This window comes from Rhinolophus sinicus, chromosome 1 (genome assembly GCF_057876585.1).
Source record: "Rhinolophus sinicus isolate RSI-liver-muscle chromosome 1, RSI-T2T, whole genome shotgun sequence".
NCBI classification, from domain to species: Eukaryota; Metazoa; Chordata; class Mammalia; order Chiroptera; family Rhinolophidae; genus Rhinolophus; species Rhinolophus sinicus.
The window spans coordinates 93,680,051-93,704,023 of record NC_142501.1 but is presented as its reverse complement, the minus strand read 5'-3'; the positions used below and the strand labels follow the sequence as shown (position 1 = coordinate 93,704,023).

At 39.2% G+C, this 23,973-nt stretch overlaps 1 protein-coding gene and 1 pseudogene across 17 annotated transcripts in view; one reads left to right on the top strand and one right to left on the bottom strand.

Moving 5' to 3' along the window:
- Positions 1–198: 198 nt before the first annotated feature.
- BCL2L13 (BCL2 like 13) overlaps positions 199–23,973 on the bottom strand; it is a 100,794-nt gene continuing 77,019 nt past the window's right edge. For all 17 annotated transcript variants that reach the window (XM_019757285.3, XM_088801867.1, XM_074325121.2 and 14 more), the window contains one exon: positions 199–6,602. In XM_019757285.3, the coding sequence (XP_019612844.3) occupies positions 5,796–6,602 (807 nt within the window). In that variant the 3' untranslated portion in view covers positions 199–5,795. The remainder of the gene's footprint in view (positions 6,603–23,973) is intronic.
- On the top strand, positions 20,906–22,841 carry LOC141568588 (proteasome subunit alpha type-1 pseudogene; annotated as a pseudogene).

The following is a 23,973-nucleotide window of genomic DNA, read 5'->3' as shown; positions in this document are numbered from 1 at the left end:
GGAACTTAAATATGGAGTGCCCTTTGGATGTTACGATCATGTTTTCAGAACCTGAAGTCAAACCAAAATAAGTGTGCACTTACAAAGGCTAAGCGTGTACTTACAAAGGCTAAGCGTGTACTTACAAAGACTATCTGAAATGATTCCTCCTGAGTCCCAGACATCAGTCAAGAGTATGTGAATAGAAAGATGAGTCCATTGTTATCTTCAAATCGCATTTTATTTACAACCTCCAAAGCACATTTCATAGATCTGGGTTTAGTCCCCTTCCCCTAATGAAAAGTAGATTGGCCAAATGCAGGGAACAGGAGGGGAAAAGAGGGGCCAGAATAACCCATAATAATAAATGGAGCAAATCAGAGCTGTAGTGAGGAGAGCAAATGGCATTTTATACAGAAAAAAGGAAATACATGTGGTTTAAGTGAAATGGTTATGTGAAATTATCAAAAATCATTTCATCCAGTAATTCTGAGGCGATGAGAGCATTAGAACCAGTAATAAGGTTAACTCAGTCAAGGAAATGAAGTAGGTAGAAAGAGGCACTTTTAATCTAAAGAAAAAAATGGGAAGACTGATAGCAAAAATACAGGTCTAAGAAAAAAAAATTCTGTCTTTTTTCAAGGACCAATCTAAAAATTATAGATTGTTACCAATATAACAATTATAGAAACCATCTACCAAGTTCTTCCAGACTGTTTAACAGGGAAGATTGTACTTCAACTTTTATTCCTTGGGGAAGGAGTCAACATACTAGTAAAACTTGTTCTAAATAGTACATTAATAAACCAGTTTCTTCTAGCGGTGCAAAGAACAGACAGAAGTGAGCAATATCGCTATAAAATTCCTCTTTAGGGGCAGTGAGAACAGGGCAAGAATCACCTTGAGCTGCAGCTATTTTTTAACTTATTAAAGGCCTTGCAGATATACCTGAGAACAGTGCCAGCCTGAGCTTACGATGGAGCAGCTGCCTGGCTAGGGCTCTTTAATGTAAACAGTTTACATGGGAAGACCCTGACGACAAACTTGGTAGAATTAGTCTTATATAAAGAAAAGGGGAGACAGGGCGTATTAATATAGTAATACCACAGTTTCCAACTCTCCATGTAGCACTGTGTATGAGGTAACCAAAATAGTTTCAAGAAATGAGTATTCTATATACAAGGCTACTGTTAACCTCATCCCGCAGTGTTCTGTGGACTAGAACGGAAGGTTTTTCACTGGACGCTGAGCAAGATGTGCCTCTGGCTGTGCCTGGTCAACCCTCCTGATTGAATTGTGACCAATTTCAGTGTTGAGGAGCCAAGCACTACCTACAGGTATCCCCTACTTCCCTCCACAACCCATGGCACAGGCCGGGGGGAAGGAACAAAAGGGAACAGACTAGGAAAAAGGGGAAGAGTGGAAAGAGTCATGGTGTTGTCTTCAGATCATTGGGTGGTGATTCCTGTCCGAGTGCCTATTGTTAATAGGAATATTTAACATATTAACTAAGAAAGCTAAGGAAAGATCTATGCCAGTGACACCTGCTAATTCTCTGTAAGGCATGTCTGTCAGTGTTTAAAGGGAACACATCTGGGATGATTAGAAACGGACCAGTGCTGGACATAACCTCAGGCTATGTCCCTGGCAGAACACGCTCAGCTCAGACCAGCCTATGTGGTACCTTTTGCACAAGTCAGAACAGGCTCCCTTCCAGGGCACACAGTATGACGAGCACAGGCTGCCCAGCTGTGTGCACAGAGCCTGCCAACACTGCTTTGCAAGGTCACAAAAATTGGTAAAACCTGGAAAAAGGGGGCCAGCCCGGTGGCTCAGGCGGTTAGAGCTCCATGCTCCTAACTCCGAAGGCTGCCGGCTGGATTCCCACATGGGCCAGTGGGCTCTCAACCACAAGGTTGCCAGTTCAATTCCTTGAGTCCCGCAAGGGAGGGTGGGCTAAGATTGAACATGGCACCTTGAGCTGAGCTGCGGCTGAGCTCCCAGATGGCTCAGTTGGTTGGACTGCGTCCTCTCAACCACAAGGTTGCCGGTTCGACTCCCGCAAGGGATGGTGGGCTGTGCCCCTGGGATGGTGGGCTGTGTCCCCTGCAACTAGTAACGGCAACTGGACCTGGAGCTGAGCTGCGCCCTCCACAACTAAGACTGAAAGGACAACAACTTGACTTCGAAAAAAAAGTCCTGGAAGTACACACTGTACCCCAATAAAGTTCTGTTCCCCTTCCCCAATAAAAATCTTAAAAAAAAAAATTGTTGCAACAACTAATTAAAAAAAAAAAAAAAACTGGAAAAAGCACTAGACTTGGAGTCAGAAAAACTCAAATCATTCCCTTGCCCCTCCCTCATGCTACTAGACTTTAGAAAAGTTACTATAAACTGATTCGGTTTCCTTAATCTGTAAAGTGGGAAGGGAATAAAAAGCATATGAATAGCTATTAGAACCGTGAAGGTGAAAAAAGGTGAGGGCACTAGATCAATGTCTGGCATATTGTAAATGCCAAAATACTTGCTAAAATTATAATTACCCGCACTTTTTTTTAGGAAAAGGATATTCTTATATGGAAAAAACATGCACCCTAAAAGTCAAACCCTTCTCACAGCTGAACCTCCTTAGTGACAAATGGGTGTTAACGGGTTACTGCCAACCGCACCTCTTGTTCCTTCAAAGAGGAAATTTTCGGGCATCAAGTGTGTTGCTGAGACTTTAAATGAAATAACGTTTGTGAGAGAATTGGTTCGGAGGCTAGAAGCTGTTTTTATAAAGTGATCAGATAGCCTACAGGTTCTCTTGGTGAAGTATCACCCCAAATTTTTTGAAAGATAAGCTCGTGTAAAACGACATAAAAAACTAAGAAAAGGGGGGGGGGGAATCTTACCTATAATACCTTTTATTTCTATAAAACATCTCAAAATAATTTTAAAATCTAAGGGTATGACATTTGTCCACATGTCATACCTCTAGGGAAAAAGGCAAGGAGGATGCATTACTTTTATATTAAAGGGAATTAGCACAAAGGCTGAGGAAATTAATTTCCATAGAAAATTAATGGCAGCTATGGTTGGAAGTGGCTGCAATTGATGGGACACAGGCGAGATGAAGCAGCAAGGACGGCTGGGTGGTGAATGTGTGAACTAGATGATCAAGAGCTGTTTTTTTTCATCTAGAGAGCTTTCTAGAGGGCAGTGATGGACATGAATCCCTCTAAGGCACTCTGTAGATACTGGTTTCTCTGGGCCCAGAATTACCTTTTATTACAGAGAGGATAAATTAGCATTCTTTAATTCTGGTATTATTTTTCTAAAGAAACCTTCACTTTTTTTGCCAAGTGAACAGAAATCATTACAACTCAGTAGAGCAGGTAAAAATTCTAGAAGACTTAGCAACAAAACCTTTTCCTTGATAGTTAAAAGAATGAGGAAGGATAAACGATGATATTCCTAATTCTGCATTTGAGTTCCATAAACAAGTTGGATTTATTACCTTAGATTTAGATGTTATGTAAGTCAGGGGAGGGGGTGGGCTCAAGAAGGAAGGGCCTCCAACTACCAAACCCCATCAAAAAATGTGGGGAGTGAGAAATATTTTCTCTTAAACGTAAAAGCGAAAAATAGGGGCTGCTGTACGAAGCTGTCCTTATTAGGGATTTCCCTTCCACTGCCAGAGGCAGAGGAGCAGGACGGGAAGAAACAATGGGGACACTGACACATCCTGTCACTCACTCCTCGGGAACTAACCACGATGACATCAATTTACCATTATTCAGCAAAAGGCAACTGGCCAAATCATTTTGGGTTAATGTTCAACAGATGGGAAAATAAGGCAGCACATGGCAGCAGGTCTTATTCTTTTGTGGAGAACAGACCCAAATATCCTAAGCCCCAGATCTACCTTTGGCTGCTCAGAAACGAACCTGGTTTCTATTGGTGCTTAAATTTGTTCAGCCAGTGTGTCTGAGGATCCAGAGTTTAAAAGGGAACACTGAAAATTAAATATATTATTATAAAAGGGGGAAAAAATCAAGATAACGTACCAGTTGGCTCTTACCCTATGCAAACACAAAAGCAGTGATTAGAACACAGAGTAATCCAACACAAGTTCAGAGCCCAAGGAGGAAAACATTCCTTCCTACACTAACTCCAGTTCCTGCCTTGCCTCTCGCTATATTTATTAAACAACGGGCACCAAAACCCGGAAAAACATCACTCCCTAAATGGAACACTAAAACTCAGACATGAAGATACACTGCATGACAAAGCTAAACAGACACACAAACACATTTCAGAAATTTTCCTGACCAACTTTTAAATAGTATTGCTTCAGGGAGATTTAATTTTATAAAATAAGTTTTAAAAAGAAAGCACATTTAAAACATCAAGCTTTGGTGACCAGGATAGGTAAAGTAATTTTATTACAAATTTCGGGATCTAAAAAGTAATTTGTTACATTTACTAAGATAAATCTGAGATGACCTGTATCAAGCGCGGTGTCCACCGACCCTCAGGCATGAAAAGACACAGTCCCACTCTCCCTTTAGGGATGGAATCAGCCAGATGAAAGAAAATTATGCTGATTCTCAACTAGCACATACTAACTAGGATCATTTTGGTTTATCACTCTGGCATTTGGAATGTGAAGAGTTCATCGACGAAGCCTCTGTTTTTGAACTCTGAAAGCCAAACTAGAATCTTGAGGGTAATCAAGAAATTCAAGCTTCTCTGGTCATACTTTTTATTTCAATGATATTTGGGAGACTTTCTGTATTTGACAAGAGTTATGATTCAACCAGTCTGTAAGCCTAAGTATGAAAATCTGGTAAGGACTGCCTAGGTTGACCAGGCAGAACACTGAGGCCAGTACGGGGAAAACACACGGCCCAGGGTCGAGGCAGTGGCCGCTGTAAGTGCAGGAGAGCGGCCACACCTGGCAGGAGGGCTCCCAGGGCATCTCAGCCACCCTCCTGCTTCAATAGAGACAAAGCTCTCTAGCCAGTTACCTGCCATTGCACGTAGGCAGGGAGCCCTAGGTTTCTTATCTTCTATTTATTTTTGTAAAGATGACTAAAGGCAGCATCTTTACAAGGTGGGGCTGTCAGAAGCACAGGGCCCTGACAGGTACAGAACGAGCACTCGCCCGGGAGCTGGGGAGGGACCTGCGGGTGAAGAGCAGTGCGGTACCCGAGAGCTGAGGCGTGAGGGGAGAGCACGTCACACTACGGGACCAAAACGGGGAGGAAAAGAGCCAAAGGAGTGGCTGCTAAACAGCATGTTCATCAGGAGAGATGAAATTACAAGGGCAGGACCCAGACAGTAGCTGAGGAGCCCACAGCTGAGCCTTCCTGCCTGGGAATTTCTATCCCAGCTTCTCCTAAGGTAAGCCTCTCCCTCCAAAGCTGTGGCTGTCAAGGAAGGAACAATTTTATCCCAGGGGACATTTGGCAATGTCAGGAGACAGTTCTGGTTGTCACGACTGGGAGGGGTGCTAAAGGTATTTAGTGGGTAGAGGCCAGGATGCACAGGACAGCTCCTACAATCAGGACTTCTCAAGACGTCGCTGCTGCCACAGCCGAGTAACCCTGCACTAGCTCCTGGATGCAGCATGAGCCAAGGCCCTGGGAACTTACAGTCAGACAAAGGTGAACACACTCCACCTCCAGCCCTAGTACGTGGAGCAATCCACTGCCTGTTGGACAGAAATCCCCAATTATCCAAGTGTTCCACAAACGTCCAATCAGCTGCTGGCGGTTCAAATTCAGTCAATGCAACCTTATATCCTGTGTCTTCTTTCTCTTCTGAAAAATCTATTTCTTTCTCAGAGCCAATGTTACCCCAACTGCCACTGCCAGAATGGCGACAGCGGCAGCCCCTCCAAACAACAGTATAGACTTGCCCTCAGACAGTGGGGCGGCCTTTGCTTCTCCAGCAGGGAGGGGGGCCTCTGTAAGGCTCTCTTTCCTTACGTTCAGCTCCTCTTCACTCAGCAGTGTTTTCGTGGGTTTCAGCGCATGGGTCACCTCCTCCTCTAATTCAACAGGTTCGATCGTTGCTGCTTTCACCTCTTCTTCATCCAGTTCTACAAACAAAGATGTAGCTGGGCTGACTTTCTCAACTGCCATCATTTCTGTGCCAGGTCCCCTCATCTCCAGCAAGGCCATGGCAGTGGTGTGTGCAAGCAAGGGAGCTGGGGCTGCAGGGAACGCCTCCCGCAGCTCCCCGGCGGGCGAGGCTGCAGATGCCACAGCGGCCTCCTCCATGCCCTCGGCTACCTCTTCTCTGTCCACATGCACAATGTCAGAATTAGAAGAGTTGTTCTCGCTCTTCTCTCCAGCCCCATTGCTGTCTAAGCTTTTGACTTCTTCAGGATCCACTGCGATCTGCTGCCAAGACTCAGGACCGAGGGACACCGGCAGGCTTTCTGTGTGCCAGCTCTGGCTGGCTGACAGGGAAACAGGTAAGCTCTCTGACTGCCAAGAAGTGGTCACAGTCGGAGACTCTGGAGGACTGACTTGTCCAGAGTTATCGCTGGGCAGGATATAAATGTCGTTGCTGTCTTCTGCAATGATTCCAGGGTATTCTTCCTCTTCGGGCTCAAGATTAAAGACAGTGCCCTAGAAGAGGAGAAGGAGAATTCATACAAAGAATGATAAATGTATTTAACATAAATGTAAATACAGAAGAAAAATTATTTCCTAAATTGAAGTTCCAGGAATAAATATATTGTTTAAACCTACATACTTTCTGGATTGAATGCATTTACTTGTAGATCAATGTAGAGGAATAATTTTTAACAAGATGGTCCTCTGACCAGTTTCCTTGAAGCTAAAAAAATAAATATGTTAATTTATATTCAATTCAATTTAATGCAAAACAGCAGGGAAAACAAAGGCAAGAACCTTGCTCTCAAGGAACTTATGACTTGCTAGGGTACAGAAATAATGCTACCCCATAGTCCAAGCACCACTGAGAGCTCAGGTGGGGACCTGATGTCCCTTGGTGGAGGCTGGAGAGGGCAGGGAGATGACTGACGGCACCTGCAATGACATCAGAAGAACGGGGATGGTTTCGGGTGAAAGCCATATGGAAGACATGGTAGCAACAACAGCAGGGAAACACGAAAAGGGGACTAGGCAGTGACCCAGGTTAGTTAGTGCACATGACGAATAGAAAGTTCAGTCAGCGCAGGACCGGGAAGGAACTTGATCCAGAGCTAAGAAATAGGAGCTTTATTCAGTAGGAAATGGTTAGTCAACAGTGTTTGAGCTACAAAATGACAATCAGAGTTCCTCTTTAAAATGACTATGACAGAGAGGCAGAATGGAGGACCAGAAATGTGGCACTCTTACTTCTCTCTTTAGCAAGAGTCTACACAAAAGTAACACAAAGCAATACTGTTGATCTTCATTTTCACGTGTAACAGTTAAGTTGAATGAACCCAGGTCTGTGTTAGGCGCCAGAGTTATAAGAAAGAATGAGACCTAATTTTTGTTCCAAAAAAGTTAATTGTCTACATGTGAAGCCTGGAATATGAATAACTAATTTCAACATGACACAGGAAGCTTTAAGACAGGTGAATGCACAGGGTGCTAGGGGAAGTTACAACATGATCAGAAAGACAGGAAGAGAACCGATGGCGTGTAATGTCAGATCTATAGAAAGGTTTACAAAGAGTCTGGATGATACTCATAAACACTACAGAGAGTTTGAATAGAATATGTAAAGCAAATTAATTCCTACTTTGTTTTGTGATTATGGCTGCTATTTATATTAAGTAGACTGATTTTATTCTTAAATCAAGACCAAAACCTTTCTGTGCATACTAAGGGTCTAATACAAATCAGTAGTCCCTCTAACCACTCCACAAATCACATGAGCCAAAAATGACATGCTCATAGTGACAGCATTCTAACTGCCCCACATTCTACCTCAACCTCTGCTTCAGTCTCCTTAAGAGGTCCCGGCAGGCATCAGAGATAGCCCAGGAATGAATTTGAGCGGAGAGGCAAATCAATACAGTAATGAAAGTGCAATATTTATAGTAAAAAGGAACTGGTTTGAATCCCAGCTCCACCAGGTACCAGCTGTGTGATTTTGAACGCCTTGCTTAACCTTTTAAACTTCAAACTCTTCACAAATGGGGATGACTGACTTAATAAGATTGTTAACAAAAACTAGATGTGGTATTTACAGTGCTTAGTACTATACCTTGTACACAGTAAGCATTCAATAAATTGTGCTATTTTTCATTATTGTTATTGTTGTCATTGTTTTGGTAGTATGGTGATGAGACAAAAAGAGCTACTCGAAAATACCACCTCAACAGGAAAATATAAAAAGTAAAAGCAATTTGAAACAATATCTTTCCTTGGGTAAAGAAGGGAATTAAACTTTACCCTCCTCTTTCATCTCTTCTATTTTATTGTCAGTTACAACTGACATTCAATATTACATTAATTTCAAGTGTACAGCATAGTGGTTACACATTTATATAAGAAGTGATTCCTAGTACTGATAAATCTAGTACCCACCTGGCACCATACACAGTTATTACAATATTATTGACTACATTTCCTATGTTTGACTTCAGATCCCCATGACCATTTTCTAACTACTAATCTGTACTTTTTAATCCCTTCACCTTTTTCACCCAGCCCCTAACTCCCTCTCTGTATCTATGAGTCTGCTTCTGTTTGTTCATTTATATTATTCTTTAGATTCAATATAAGTGAAATCATATGGTATTTGTCCTTGTCTAACTTATTTCACTTAGCATAATACCCTCCTAGGTCCATCCATATTGTCACAATGATAAGATTCATTCTTTTTTATGGCTGAGTAATATTCCACTTCTTTATCCAATTATCTGTTGATGGGAACTTAAGTGCTTCCATATTGGGCTATTGTGAATAGTGCTGCAGGGAACATAGGGATGCATATGTCTTTTCGAATTAGTGTTTTGGACTTCTTTGGATAAATACCTAGAAGTGGAAATGCTGGGTCATAAGATAGTTGTATTTTTAATTTTTTGAGGAACCTTCATACTGTTTTTCCATCGTGGCTGCCCCACTTTGCAATCCCACCAACAGTGCACGAGGTTTCCCTTTCCTCCACATCTTCACCAATACGTGTGGTTGTTGATTTATTGATGACAGCCATTCTGACAAGTGTAAGGTGATAACTCATCGTGATTTTAATTTGCATTTCTTTGATAATTAGAGATGTGGAGCATCTTTTCACATTCATTGGCCATCTTTGGAGAAATGTCTATTCAGGTTCTCTGCCCATGTTTTAATAGGATTTTTTTTGTTTTTGGTGTTACGTTGTATGAGTTATTTATAAATTTTGGATATTAACTCCTTATCAGATGTATCCTTGGAGAATAACTTCTCCCATTTAGTGGACTGTCTTTTCATTTTGTGAATGGTTTCCTTTGTTGTGCAAAACACCTTTTTAATTTGATGCAGTCCCATTTATTTTTTTTCTTTGGTTACCCTTGCCCAAGCAGATAGATCAACAAAAATATCACTAAGAGCACTGTCAGAGAGTTTACTGCCTGTGTTTTCTTCTAGGAGTTTTATGGTTTCAGGTCTTACATTTAAGACTTTACTTCACTTTGAGTTTATTTCTGGATATGGTGTAAGAAGTCCAGTTTCAGTTTTTGCATATATCTGTCCAGTTTTCCCAACACCATTTATTGAATAGACCATCTTTAACCCCTTGTATATTCTTGCTTCCCTTGTCATGGCTTAATTGCCCATATAAATGTGAGTTTATTTCTGGGCTCTCTATTCTGTTCCATTGATTTGTGTGTCTGTTTTTATGCCAGTACCATGCTGTTTTGCTTATGATAGCCTTGTAATATATAGTTTTATATCAAGTAGTGTGATATTTCCAACTTTGTTTTTCTTTCTCAAGATTGCTTTGGCTATTAGTGGTCATTGTGGTTCCATATAAATTTCAGGATTATTTTTTTTAGTTCTGTGAAAAATGCCATTGGTGTTTTGATAGGGATTGCATTGAATCTGTAGATTGCTGTGGGTAGTATGGACATTTTCACGATGTTATTTCTTCCTATCTATGAGCATGGTATATACTTCCATTTATTTGTATCTTTTCCAATTTCTTTTTAAGTGTCATAATTTTCTTATAAAGGTACAGGTCTTTTACCTCCTTGGTTAAATTTATTCCTAGGTATTTTATTTTATTTTTTTGGTTCAATTGTAAACAGGATTGTTTTCTTAATGTCTTTCTGGTAGTTCATTATTGGTGTATAAAAATGCAACTGATTTCTGAATATTAATTTTGTATTCTGCTACTTTACTGAATTCATTCATCAGTTCTAGCAGTTTTTTGATGGAATCTTTAGGGTTCTCTCTCCATATAGTAGCATATCACCTGCAAATAATGACAGTTGAACTTCTTCCTTTACGATTTGGATGCCTTTTATTTCTTCTTGTCTGATTGCTGTGGCTAGGGCTTTCAATACTATATTGAATAAAAGTTGTAAAAGTGGACACCCTTGTCTTGTTTCTGATCTTAAGGAATACGTTTTTAGCTCTTCACCATTGAGTACAATATTAGCTGTCTGTTTGTGATATATGGCCTTTATTATGTTGATGTATGTTCCCCCATCCTCACTTTGCTTAGTTGTGTTTTTTTTTAATCATAAATGGATGCTAGATTCTGTCAAATGCTTTTCTGCATCTACTGATACGATCATACGATTTTTATCCTTCATTTTGTTTATCTGGTATACTATGTTAATTGATTTGCAGACGATAAACCAACCTTGTATCCAAGAAATAAACCCATTTGACCATGGTGTATGATCTTTTTAATGTATTGCTCAATTTGGTTTGTTAATATTTTGTTGTGGGTGCTTGCATCTATGTTCATCAGCAATGTTGGCCTATGATTTTCTTTTTGTGTGTGGTGTTTTTGGTTTTGGAATAAGGATAACGCTGGCCTCATAAAATGAGCTTGGAGTCTTATCTCTTCTTGAACTTTCTGGAATAGTTTGAGGATGACAGGTGTTAATTCTTCTTTGAATGTTTGGTAAAATTCACTTGTGAAGCCACCTGGTCCAGGACTTTTGTTTGCTGGGAGATTTTGATTAATGATTAAATGTTTTTAGTAGTTATCACTCTGTTCAGATTTTCTATTTCATCTTGACTCAATCTTGGAAGACTGTTTCTAGGAAACGATCCATTTCTTCTAGATTGTCTAATCTGTTGGCATATAATTATTCATAGTATTTTCTTATAATTCTTTGTATTTATTTCTGTGGTGTCAGCTGTCAATTCTCTTTCCTTTTTGATTTTATTTATTTGGTTCTCTCTTTTTTCTTGATGAGTCTGGTTAAAGGATTATTGATTTTATCTTTTCAAAGAACCAGCTCTTGATTTCATTGATCTTTTTTTTTTTTAAAGACTCTATGTAGTTTATTTCTGCTCTGATCTTATTTCCTTCCATCTACTCACTTTGGGTTTCATTTGTTCTACTTTTTCTAGTGCCTTGAGGTGTACAGTTAGATTATTTGAGATTTTTCTTGTTTCTTGAGGTAGGCTTGTATTGCTATGAATTTCCCTCTTAGAACTTCTTTGGCTCCGGTCCCATAGATTTTGGGTCATTGTGTTTTCGTTTTCATTAGTCTGAGGTATCTTTTGATTTCTTCCTTGATCTCGTTATTAACCCATTCATTGACTAGTAGCATGTTACTTAGCCTCCATGTGTTTGTGTGTTTTTAATTTCTTCTAGTAATTGATTTCTAGTTTCATAGCACTGTGGTCAGAGAAGGTGCTTGATATGACTTCAGTTTTCTTACATTTATGGAGACTTGTTTTGTGAACTAACATGTGATCTGTCTTGGAAAATGCTCCATGTGCACTTGAAAAGAAAGTATATTTTGCTGCTTTGGGGTGAAATGCTCTAAAAATATCAATTAAATCTATCTGGTTTAATTTGTCATTTAAGGCTGCTGTTCCTTGTTGATTTTTTTATCTGTATGATCTATCCACTGTTGTCAACAAGGTGTTAACATCCCCTACCATTACTGTGCTACTGTTGATCTTTCCCTTTATGTTCTTCAATATGTGCATTATGAATGTAAGTGCTCCTATGTTGGGTGCATAAATGTTAACAAGGGTTATAATCTCTTGTTGGATTGATCCCTTTATCATTATGTAGTGTCTTTTGTCTCTTGTTCTATCCTATGTTTTAAAGTCTGTTTTACCTGATATAAGTATTACTGCCCCGGCTTTTTTTTTTTCTCATTTCCATTTGCATGAAGTATCTTTTTCCATCCCTTTACTGAAAAGTCTGTGTGTGTCTTTTGATCTGAAATGGGTTGCTTTTAGGCAGCATATCTCTGGGTCTTGTTTTCTTGTCCATTCAGCCACCCTATGTCTTTTGATTGGAGCATTTAATCCATTTTATATTTAAAGTGATTATTGATAGAGGTCTGACAATTAAGTTTGCAAACTCATCCTAGAAAAAGTGCTACATACCTCATTGCTGAATATCACTATGGTCATCTTTGAAATACTCCCCTGGGGAAGCTATGCATCGACACCAGTGCCTAGTACACCCTTCAAAGCAATTTTGGAACTCTTTTTTCTGGAATGGCTATCAGAGCTGTCATCATATTACCCTGATGTCCTGAATGTCATAAAAATGTCTTCCTTTCAATATTTCCTTTACCTTTGGGTAAAGAAAGAAGTCATTGGGGGCCAGACCAGGTCAGTAGGGAGGGTGTTCCAATACAGTTATTTGTTTACTGCCTAAAAACTCCCTTTGCTTTTGTTCATCGGTGAGCTCCTTCCAGACCATTTTTGCACACACCTTTCTCATGCCAAGATTTTCAGTTGAGATTTTCCTGTTTCTCTATAGATGTTTACTTGGTCAGCCAAGGAATTTGACACACAATTCGACGAATTTTTGCAATGTTTTCATCAGTTCTGATCGTTACGGGCTGCCCTGACCTCTCTTTATCAGTGACATGTTCTGTCCTCTCAGAAAAACATTTAATCCATTTGTACACTGCTATTTTCTTAATGGCATTATCCCCATAAACATGGACTAACATGTTCCTGATGTCACTTCCACTCTTACCAATTTAACAAGAAATTCAAGCTCAGAGACATTCGCTGCTCTAATTCAAGCTCATTCTCGTGATGGCAAACAAAAACACAACAATAATGGATGCCACTCAGCAAGATACTGCCACACGTTGACACGAACACAGCGGTCAGACACTGATATACCAAAGTTATGAAACCTTACCGAGAGCTCTTTGTACAGTACTGTCAATGTAAGCACAGTGACAAGTTCGCAAACTTAATTGTCAGGCCTTTGGATGTAATCATTGTCTCTATTATCACATTTATGTTTTTTTCTTCTTATTACAGAAGTCCCTTTAACATCGTTTAATACTGGTTTGGTGGTGATGAATTTCTTTAGCTTTTTCTTGTCTAGAAAGCTCTTTATGTCTCCTTCAATTCTAAATGACAACCTTGCTGGGTAGAGTAATTTCGGTTGTAAGTTTTGCTTTTCATCACTTTGAATATTTCATGCCAATCCCTTCTGGCCTGCAAAGTTTCTGTTGAGAAATCAGTTCAGTCTTATGGGAGGTCCCTTGTAGGTAACTAACTGCCGTTCTTTTGCTGCTTTTAAGATTTCCTCTGTCTTTAACTTTTGGCATTTAAATTATGATGTGTCTTGGTGTGGGCCTGTTTGGATTCATTTTGTTTGGGACTCTCTGTACTTCCTGGATTTCTGTGCCTATTTCCTTTGACAGGTTAGGGAAGTTTTCAGTCATTATTTCACAGATAAGTATTAAATCTCTTGCTGTCTCTCTTCTCTTTCTGGTACCTGTATGATGCCAATGTTGTTATGCTTGATGTTGTCCCAGACGTCCCTTAATCTATCCTCACTTTTAAAAATTCTTTTTTCTATTCTGATTGGGTGTTTTCTGCCACCTTGTCTGCCAAATTGATGATTCAATCCTCTGCTTCATCATTTCAGTTATTGTATTCTTCATTTCTGATAGATTCTTTTTTTGGTTTCTACATTCTTTTTTATATTTACTCACTTTGTGTTGAAGTTCTCATTGAGTTGCTCTTTTCTTCCCCTAAGTTTGTTGAGCATCCTTATAACCAATGTTTAGAATGCTGTATCTCATAGATTGTTCGCTTCCATTTTGTTTAGTCCTTTTTCTGGAGTTTTGTCCTGTTCTTTCATTTGGGACGTTTCTGTCTCATTTGGCTGCCTCCCTGCATTTATTTCTATATTAGGTAGATCTGTTATGTCTCTCAGTCTTGACAGAGTGTGGCTTTATGTAATAGCTGCCTTGTGGGGTGCAGTGGCATCGTCTCCCTGGTCATCTGAACTGAGTGCTCCAGGGGTGTCCCTTGTGTGGACTGTGTGCACCACCCTGTTCTAGTTGAGCCTTCATTGCTGTGTGCTCATCAGTGGGTGGGGCTGACCCTCAGGCTGACTGGATGTGAGAACTGGCCATGACCACAGTGGGGGCTGAACCCACAGGTAAGATTCACTCCAGTGTGGATGTGGTGTCTGCCAAGACAACCCTTTGGTTGTGTCGTTTGTGTAGCTAATTGGGTGTTGCTATGTTGTGGTCTGAGGTGATCCACTGAGTGTGTTGGTTCTGGGGCCTTTTAAGAGGGGCTCTGGTGCAGGCCAATGTCAGCTGCCGCCTGGTCAGGCCCAGGGCCACATGGTAGGAGATACAAAGTTATCCGCAGTTGGCAACTGCCTGTACTGACCCTGGGTGAATGTGGGAGAGGCCACACTGCAACCCGAGGCTGGCTGCCACCTGCGCCAGGCCTGGGACCAATCAGTAAAAGGCACAGCCACTGAAATAGCCAAAGGCAGTGTGTTAGTTGAGTGGGGCAGGGTCTCAGGAAGTCACCAATGTGAGGCAAGGAGTGTTCACTGGGTTAATGAGATTCAGATTTGGTATCTGCCTTTCACTACAGGTTACGCCGGGGAGGAGGGCTCAATACAGTGAGCCCTCCTTTATGGTCATTCTTGCCCTAAAGCCATACAATTCAGTATCTCCGCATCTGGTTCTGGCACTTTTCAAGTTGCTGTCCCTTTGCTGGAGCTCAGAGTGAGTGCCTGTGAATGAGTCTGTGCATAGGTCCTTTAAGAGGACACCTGGGTTTCCAGCAATCCTCCATCTCACCTGGGGCAATCTCTGTTGAGTTGGGTGGGGTCTCAGGGAGTACCCAGTGTGGGGTGAGTGATGTTTATCCAGTTACTGCAGGTTCAGATTTGGCACCTACTTGACCCTGCAGGCTGCATGGAGAAGGGCTCAATACAGGGACAATGGTGGCCCTTGCCCTACAGCCACACAGTTCAGTTTCTCCCTGTATGTCTCTGGAGCCTTTTGAGCTGCTGTCCCTTCACTGGAGTTCAGGGTGAGTGCCTGTGAGTGAATGAATGAGTCTGAGCACAGGTCCTTTAGGAGGATGCTTCGGTTTTCAGCAGCCGTCTGTCTCACCCAGATGGGATGGAATCGCTGCTGATCTTCAGTTAGCTGTTGTGGGGACTACTCTTCCCAGCACTGGATCCCTTGGTTTGGGAGCCTAGTGTGTGACGGAGACCCTCTGCTCCTCAGTGGGGATCTCTGCAGCTGAGATATCCCTCCCAATTCTCAACCACCACACATGGGTATGGGACCAGCCCAGTTCGTGTCTCCATCTGTGCTCCGGCCTCTTCTTTATATCCTTATTTTCAGGAGTTCTGTTCAGCGAGTCCTCAGGTGGTTCTCTAGGTTGATTTTCTAAAATTTAGTTACAATATTGATGTGGTCATGGGAGGCAAGCACAGCATTTACCTGTGCCATCTTGACCAGAGACTCTTTCATCTCTTCTAAACAGAGATATCACAAAACTGAAAAGTAAAATCTCTCTTTAGAAATTACAATGCTATACATCAAAGCAATGTAGGATTATTTCTATGGGAATGGATTATAAGAAAAGTGTATTACATAAGTTTTTTACAATGATCATGACTTAGTAAAAAAATCTATTTCCATTTTTTAAAAAAGAATGTCAATATAAATGGGGCTCTGCTACCTCCTAAGAACTTGGGATTAGTGGATATTCACATTCAACAATCTCTACACGAGCTGTCAAATAATATGAGTCAGGTGAAGAGAATCTTCTGAATTTCTTTTGCACATGTCTCTGAAACAAAGGGCAGGGCATATGGATATACCATTAGAAAATAGTGTTTTTTTATTTTTATTTTTTAAGTATTGAGATTTACATTCATAAAAATCACATAATGTTAACATTTACCATTTTTAGATGTACAATTCAGTAGGGTTTTTTTTTTAGTATATTCACAATGTTGTGCAAATATCACCACTATCTAATTCCTGAACATTTCCATCATCTCAAAAAGAAACCCCCTTAATAGTCACTCCCAAGTCTCCCCTCCTCATTCCCCTGGCAACCACTAATCTACTTTCTGTCTCTAAATTTCCTGTTCTTGGAAGTTCATATAAATGGACTCATACGATATATGGCCTTTTGTGAGTGGCTTCTTTCACTTAGCATAATGTTTTCAACGTTTGTCCGTATTGTAGCATGCATCAGTACTTCATTTCTTTTTATGGCTTCATGATATATCTTTGTATGGATGAACCACATTTTGTTTATTAATTCATCAGTTGTTTTGCAAGCTTCTTGTTGCCACCTTTTGGTGACTGTGAATAGTGCTATGAAATCCATGTACAAGTTTTTGTGTGAACATCTATTTTCAGTTCTTTTGAGTATATACCTCAAAGTGGAATTGCTGGACCATATGATAATTCTGTTTAATTTATTGAGGAACTGCCAAACTATTTTCCAAACCAACTGCACCATTTTATATTCCTCTCAGCAATGTATGAGGGTTCCGTATTTCTCCACATCCTCCTCAACACTTGCTATTGTCTGTTTGTTTGTTTGTTTTTATTATAGCCATCCTAGGGGATATGAAGTAGTATCTCATTATAGTTTTGATTTGCATTTCCTTAATGACTAATAATGTTGAACATCTTTTCACGTGCCTCCTGGCCATTTGTATATCTTTAGAATTATGTCTATCCAAATCTTTTGACCATTTTTAATTGGGTTGTCTTTTTATTTTTGAATTATTAAGAGTTTTATCTATTCTTGAACAAGACTGCTACATAGTTGGATATTTAAAAAACCAATTGTTTGGGGGAGAGGGTGCCTGTAATTAGGTTGCGCCTAAAGAAAACATAGGGGTAAAGTACCAAAGTAACTAGTGACCTATGCTAATTTTTTTTAAAAAACAGATACCTGCCATTAGTGCCATTCCAATATAAATTACTTTCCCCAGCTTCAAACCCCGTATGAGGAAAAGAGACCTTCAGAGCTCTAATCTTATGGGGTTCCATTTCTTTTAAACTCTCAATATATTTTCATCAGTATAATGGTAATGTAAAACCACTCAACAGTTGTGAGACTATCATCAGTAAAGAATAATAGCAAAGAGTCCCTTCACAACTAAATGCAGCATATAAAGACTATATACCCATCAATAACAGAGGTCATTAATTACAGAGAGCCAGAAGATAATGCTTGTCCAATTGAAGAATATAAACTACAAATACCACTGCTACATCATTTCTCTTACCTCATATTAATCATTTTTCATTTTAGCCAGCATCTATCTCAACATTTTCCTCTCCCTCTATTTAGTCATTAAGTACTAAATATATCAAAATATATTTTCAAATATATCAAAATACATCAAAATATTTATTCTTAAATATATCTAACTATAGTTTTCCCCTTCTCTCAGAATTTTCTGCTATTACTCTAATATAAGCAATCACTATTTTTAATGCAAAAGAATCCTAACTCCTTGACTCTGCAATCCATTTTGGAGATGAAAAGCACCACTTCCCCAGTCAACTAAGCCAAAAATCTGGGAGTCATACCGGACTTCTCCTACTCCTGAAGTATTTGCTTCTTACTGCTGGGAACTGTGCTTTTTAGGTGTTAGTAATAAAATAGTATCACCTCTGCCCTCAAAGAGTTTAAAATACAGTTTAAAACCTAGTGAAGGAGACAAACACAGGGTACTCTAGGGACATGAAGGAGGGAAACTTATTTGGGGATTCATGGAAGGCCTATTAAAATAGAACAACAGAACTGGATCTTAAAGAGTAAGAACCAATAGACCAAAGTGATGAGAAAGATGTTCCAGGCAGCAGAAAAGTATAAATAAAGCACGATGCCAAAAACGTCATAGTATATGCAGGCAACTGTAAGCTCTTCAGTATTCCAAAGCATAAGAGGAGGAGTGAAAAGACGATGCTCAACAAACGCTTGATTGACAGAAAAATGTTCCCATCTTTGGACATAAAAGAAGCTCTGAACACTAGCTATTTTGATTTTCTCAGGCACATATAGGTATAGCTTTTTTTTCATCTCTATATTTCTATACATAGGTATAGACTATACCTCAATGTCTATTGTTCAATGTCTCAGTGCTGGTGCTGAAGAGAGAATTCAAACCTCCCTCTTCTGACTCAAGTCACCCCCATTCTTTCCACCCAGAATGCTCTCCTCCTCAATTCTGCCTTTTGAATCCTTCTCATTACCTCTAAACTCTTAAATGACTTAATCTGTTCTCTTTGACACAAAGCATATAGTAAATAGTGTGTATCTTATATCCCCTACTAAGTTCATAGAGATTAAGAACATGCTTTTGTAACATCTTTGCTTTTATAGTGGTTTCTTTTCTTAACCCCATTCCTCCCCTGTGCCTTATAGGAGTCTATACATACTACATTAATAGCATTATATTAATTATATGTTATATATAATTATATTAATAGAAGAATTAACATTAGTTTGGGGAACTTAGACAAGGTGGTCCAGTTCTTGAATATGGGGTCATTTCCACTGAGGAATAGCAGACATTTCTCTTTCTGCATGAATGCTGCGTTGGAAATACTAATCCATAAAGATGGAACATTTTTTATGTGCAATATAACATGTAACATAACCTGCTGTTCTAGACCTGCAAGTCTCTCTCAAGAGGAAATATATCTGTTTACCAATTTTTTCTACTATACACAGAGAGCCACTCATGGAGGTCAGAGCAGGACTGAGTAGGTTCAGGACTGCTTTTTCCATTACCAAAGCTCAGTTTAGGACACATTCCAAATGGCTCAAACACAGAAGACTCAAAACATAATAAATCAAGCCTTGCTATTCTGAGCAACGGCTCCTTCAAACTACCTAAGCAGGATCCTAAAACATCCAACTAATTCCTTGCTGCTTTCCAATATAAGTCCTTTGCTTTTTTCAAGACGTAACTACAGAGGGTGCCAAAAAATATATATACATTTTAAGAAAGGAAAAACTGTATTAATTGTAATACTCAATATATACCCATAATAAAAGATGAATACAAGTCACATTTGACTTCTGCAATTACAAGAGATGCTCAAAGTGGTTCCCATCAGCGTCCAGACACTTCCGATTACGGCGAACTATTGCTTGAGCAACGTTGACCCAAGTGTACACTTGTATACATTTTTTTGGCACCCCTTCAAGGAGCTGTTCCTCATTAAACCCTTCTTGACAACTATCATTTCCTTTCTGGGTATTCTACAATACCCACTAAAAAATTGTACTTCACTGTGGCTTTCTTGACATGTACTTTGAATAATTAAACAATTGACTCCTTTATGTTTAGGGTTGTGTTTAATAAGTATATAATCAGCAATCTAGTCAAGTTTTAAAAATTTAAGATTATAATCTGTGTTTGAAGGAGTCTGCAACCTAGTTGGGGAGATTAGATTGGGAGCAGTCCTCAATCTTTGATGTCTAATTAGAGACAACTGTGAAACTTTCAAGACTCCCTTTGCTAAAGTTACAACCCATAATTAGAATCTCTGAAGGTGGGACCCAGGTGTTATATCTTGTGAAAGGAAAATGAGTACAACTCTGCTATAATCAACTGCATTCCTCTGTATCCTATCCAAAGCCCAAACATACTTTAACACAATGATCAGGCAGAAGTAAGGTGAATGAGACCTTTCTGTGATAGCAAGGCTATTCTGAGCTTTGCTGATTCTTGATAAATCATCAATAATGAAGAACAACAGGAGGACACAGAATGGAAATAGCTACTCAGGGAACCATTTCTGTAACCTTTGAAGAGTATACCTGGAGGTCCAAGAGAGGAAGACCTAGTCACCACAGCCAGATCAACAGCTAAATTAAGCAAAGCTGAACCATTAAGCTAACAGTTCCTGTGAAGTTATATTTACCTACCTCTTTGCCAGAACACAATTTTAATTAGTCATGCAGATCCTCTAACACGTTACAAAGGAATTTCTTTGTGCCTCATAATTTATACACTCAAAGGTTTATCTGTTTATTAAATTACCTCTTTAAGGAGTTCTATCTTATGAAGACCAGAAATGAAGGCTACATAAAGAATAATTTTACAAGGAGGAAGAAAAAGGCAGTAAAGAAGAGCAGTAATGGTGTGAAGTAGCAGAGTTCGTAATTACCCCTTGTTAACTTTCTTTAGTACATTTGTTTTATTTACTTGCTCTCTCACAATCTCCCAATGAGAAACTAAACAATATAGCTTGGCAGCTTTTGCTTCAGATTACATTTTTTCCTTCATTATGGAAACTCTGAATATTTCAAAACTAGGCTCTTTTTGTTAAGTGAAGAGGGAAAAGTTGGAAAAGAAAGTTAACAGAATTATACTATTGAATGAAACAATCACAGTCTATCACCCCAAGAAGCAAGTAAGACCACCCTATTTTCTCAAAGAATTTGCATTTCAGAGTTAAGCAGAGCAATCAAAAAACATGTTACTCCACTACAAGTAAGTTAAAATTGTGCATTCTTGTTAGTCTTTCGATAACGTTTTAAAATTTTAATCTAAAAAACTCAGAAAGTGCTACTAACCACCCCCACCTCCAAACTGAGTTATTTGGAGATAAGGAATGTAATTTCTCGTGTTCTTTATTCTCAGTCTTAGAATCTCATCTGCTCTCAGTCTCTGTTGACACACTAAAAGTTTTATAATCTGTTTCCACACCATTTCAAAAGATGGACAGTCAGCTGGATTCACAGAGCAGTCTTACACAGCTCTTCAAACAGAAGGGTTATCCAAGGGTCAGCGAGCTCTTAAATGCCTACTGATAGAAATTCTCAGCAAGTTAATCTGCACTTCTAAAAACAGAACCTCTAGTAGCAAGAACTGATTTAAAAAGCAAAACCAAAACGAACCTTAACAAAAATATTAACAATTTTAATCCTCAGAAAGGAGACCTTTGCTACTTTTTCTTTAGGGCTCTAAGCCAAAACAAATGAAATGGAATTTCAAGTTCTAACATGAAGAAATAAGGGAAAAGTTAATAAACCGAAATTCAATTTTGTGCAAAATAACTTTTCTTTTTAACAGCTCAAAGCTAACAAAAGAGTTAAGAACAATTTTTTGTTCCACACTTGGAGGACCTTTTCATCTCATCCAAGATACTAGTGATCAACAAGTTTGTCGAATGACAACTTGGGAATAATATATTGATTGAAAGCCAATTCAGATGTAATTGCTTTTTTCTTTGCTGTCATAGCTTCCCTACCTTACTATTTATTTCTGTATTTGGGATGTGACATTTTAATGAAGATTCACCAAAAATCTTGTGCTTTTATGTAAGAAGTTTAAAAGAAAAAAATAGATGGCCACTGAGACTTTTACTCATGAGGACAAATTCATATAAAGCAAAAATAAAAAACAGAGGACTCTCTCTTAACAATTACTACCATTAATGAACAGTAGCTTTTCACTAAAAGATGAACAGCTGTTTTGGGTAATACGTAATTTACCTAAAACTAACCACGTTAGGGAAATAATATCTGCAAGTAATCTTATAACTGTTCTAATCTAATCATTTTAGCACAAAGTATCTATTTCTTTAGTCCCATTGATACAAAAAACACAAAGGAGTAGTAACTTCAAATGCTCCAAACTATAAAACTGGCTCCTTCATCTGCAGCTTTGCAGGCGAGGACAGCCAGGACCAATGACAAAATCAAGTCTGACAATGAAGTCACCATTTGGAGCCTTCAGGGCAGGATTCATCAAACTGAATACGCAATTGAAGCTGTCAAACAAGGCTCAGCCACAGCTGGTCTGAAACCAAAAAGCCACACAGTGCTGGCTGCACTGAAGAGAGCAATCAGAACTTGCAGCTCATCAGAAAATAATTCTTCATGCTGACAACCATGTTGGTATCTCAATTGTGGGACTTATTGCTGATGCTACACTGTTATGTAATTTTATGCGCCAGGAGTGTTTGGATCCCAGACCTGTATTTGACAGACCTCTTCCTGTGTCCCGTCTTGCACCTCTAATTGGAAGCAAGACCCAGACACCAACGCAGATATGGCCAGAGGCCATATGGAGATGGCCTGCTGGTTACGGTGATAGGGCCCTCCTATTTTCCAAACCCGTCCATCTGCTAACTTCTTTGAGGGCAGAGTTATGTCCACTGGAGCCCATTCCCAGTCAGCTTGTACTTACTTGGACAGACACATGGAGTGCGATTTGAATGAACTGGTTAAGCATGGTCTGTGTGCCTTACGAGAGACAATTCCTGCAGAACAGGACCTAACTACAAAGGAAGTTTCCACTGGAATTGCTGGTAAAGACTTGGAGTTTATGATTTATGACGATGATGATGATGTGTCTCCATTTCTGGAAGGTCTGAGAAAAAGGCTACAAAGGCACAGCCTGCTCAACGTACAGAAAAGGCTGATAAACCAATGGAGCAGTAAGTAATAAACCAGTTTATATGTATATTATCAAATATGTAAGAATGCAAGAACACGTACTAATGATAATAATCTATACTTTGAGCCAAAAGATGCAGTGGTAGAATGGTGTGTTTTAGGAATCTGTCCAGATGTGAGTTTTTTCCAAGCAACTTCACTGAAACTATATAATGGATGCATTTTTTCTTTGAGATGGTCTACATAATCATTTTCTAGAAAGTGCAGTTATCCGTACTAATGTTTTTGTATGAAGAACATAGTGCCTTTGTGGTTTTAAAGACAGCTGTGAAGTAAAATTGTTCCACCTGCTTAAAATGTATATATAGATATAGATAAAACTGGAACCAACTATCAGTTTAAATATGCACAAAGAAGCAGAGAACTATTAATATCTTTTTTTTTTTTTTTAAGTAGATGAAGCCCCAAGAGATTAAGTAACTTCCCAAGGTCCCACTCTGAGAATTTTCAATAACAATAGTTAACCCTTATATAAATCTTATCATATGCCCTTCTCAAGACTTTACTTAATCTAGTTAAACCTCACAATACTGTGAAGTCTTATTATTATTTCCATTTCACAGACAAAAAAAGCTGAAGCAACTGAAGAGGAGAAGTAATTTGCCCAAAGTCGACCATAAAGCTGGGACTGGGTTTAAGCATAGGCATGGACCTCCATGGTCCATGCTTTTATCAGCTATGCTCCCCTAACTCTTAGGCTTAAGTCCCCCCAGTTCCTATACTGGTGCTTTCCTTTTTATGAGAAGAAGTAAATGGATAAGGTTATTCTTGGTATTTTCTTCAAGTAAATACACAAAGATATGTACATGAAACCCTTCAAATAAAAAGGGACGCAGAGAAGAAACTGAAATATGGATAAAGGGAATATTTTTAAATAAATGTAAGGTAAATAAATGTAAGGTACCTTTGGTTTTGGTGATAGGAACAAAGTTCAAGTAGCTTGGAGGTCATTCAAAGGACCATTTCAAAAATGCAGTAGCTGCTTCATGATGTCTATATTGACTACATTTTGCTTCGTTTTTTTCTTTATTGTTCACATCGGTTACAAATTATTCTGCCACTTCCACCAGTAGTTCCCCTTCAGGGTCATAGCTTCTAACGAACTGAGCTCCTACAA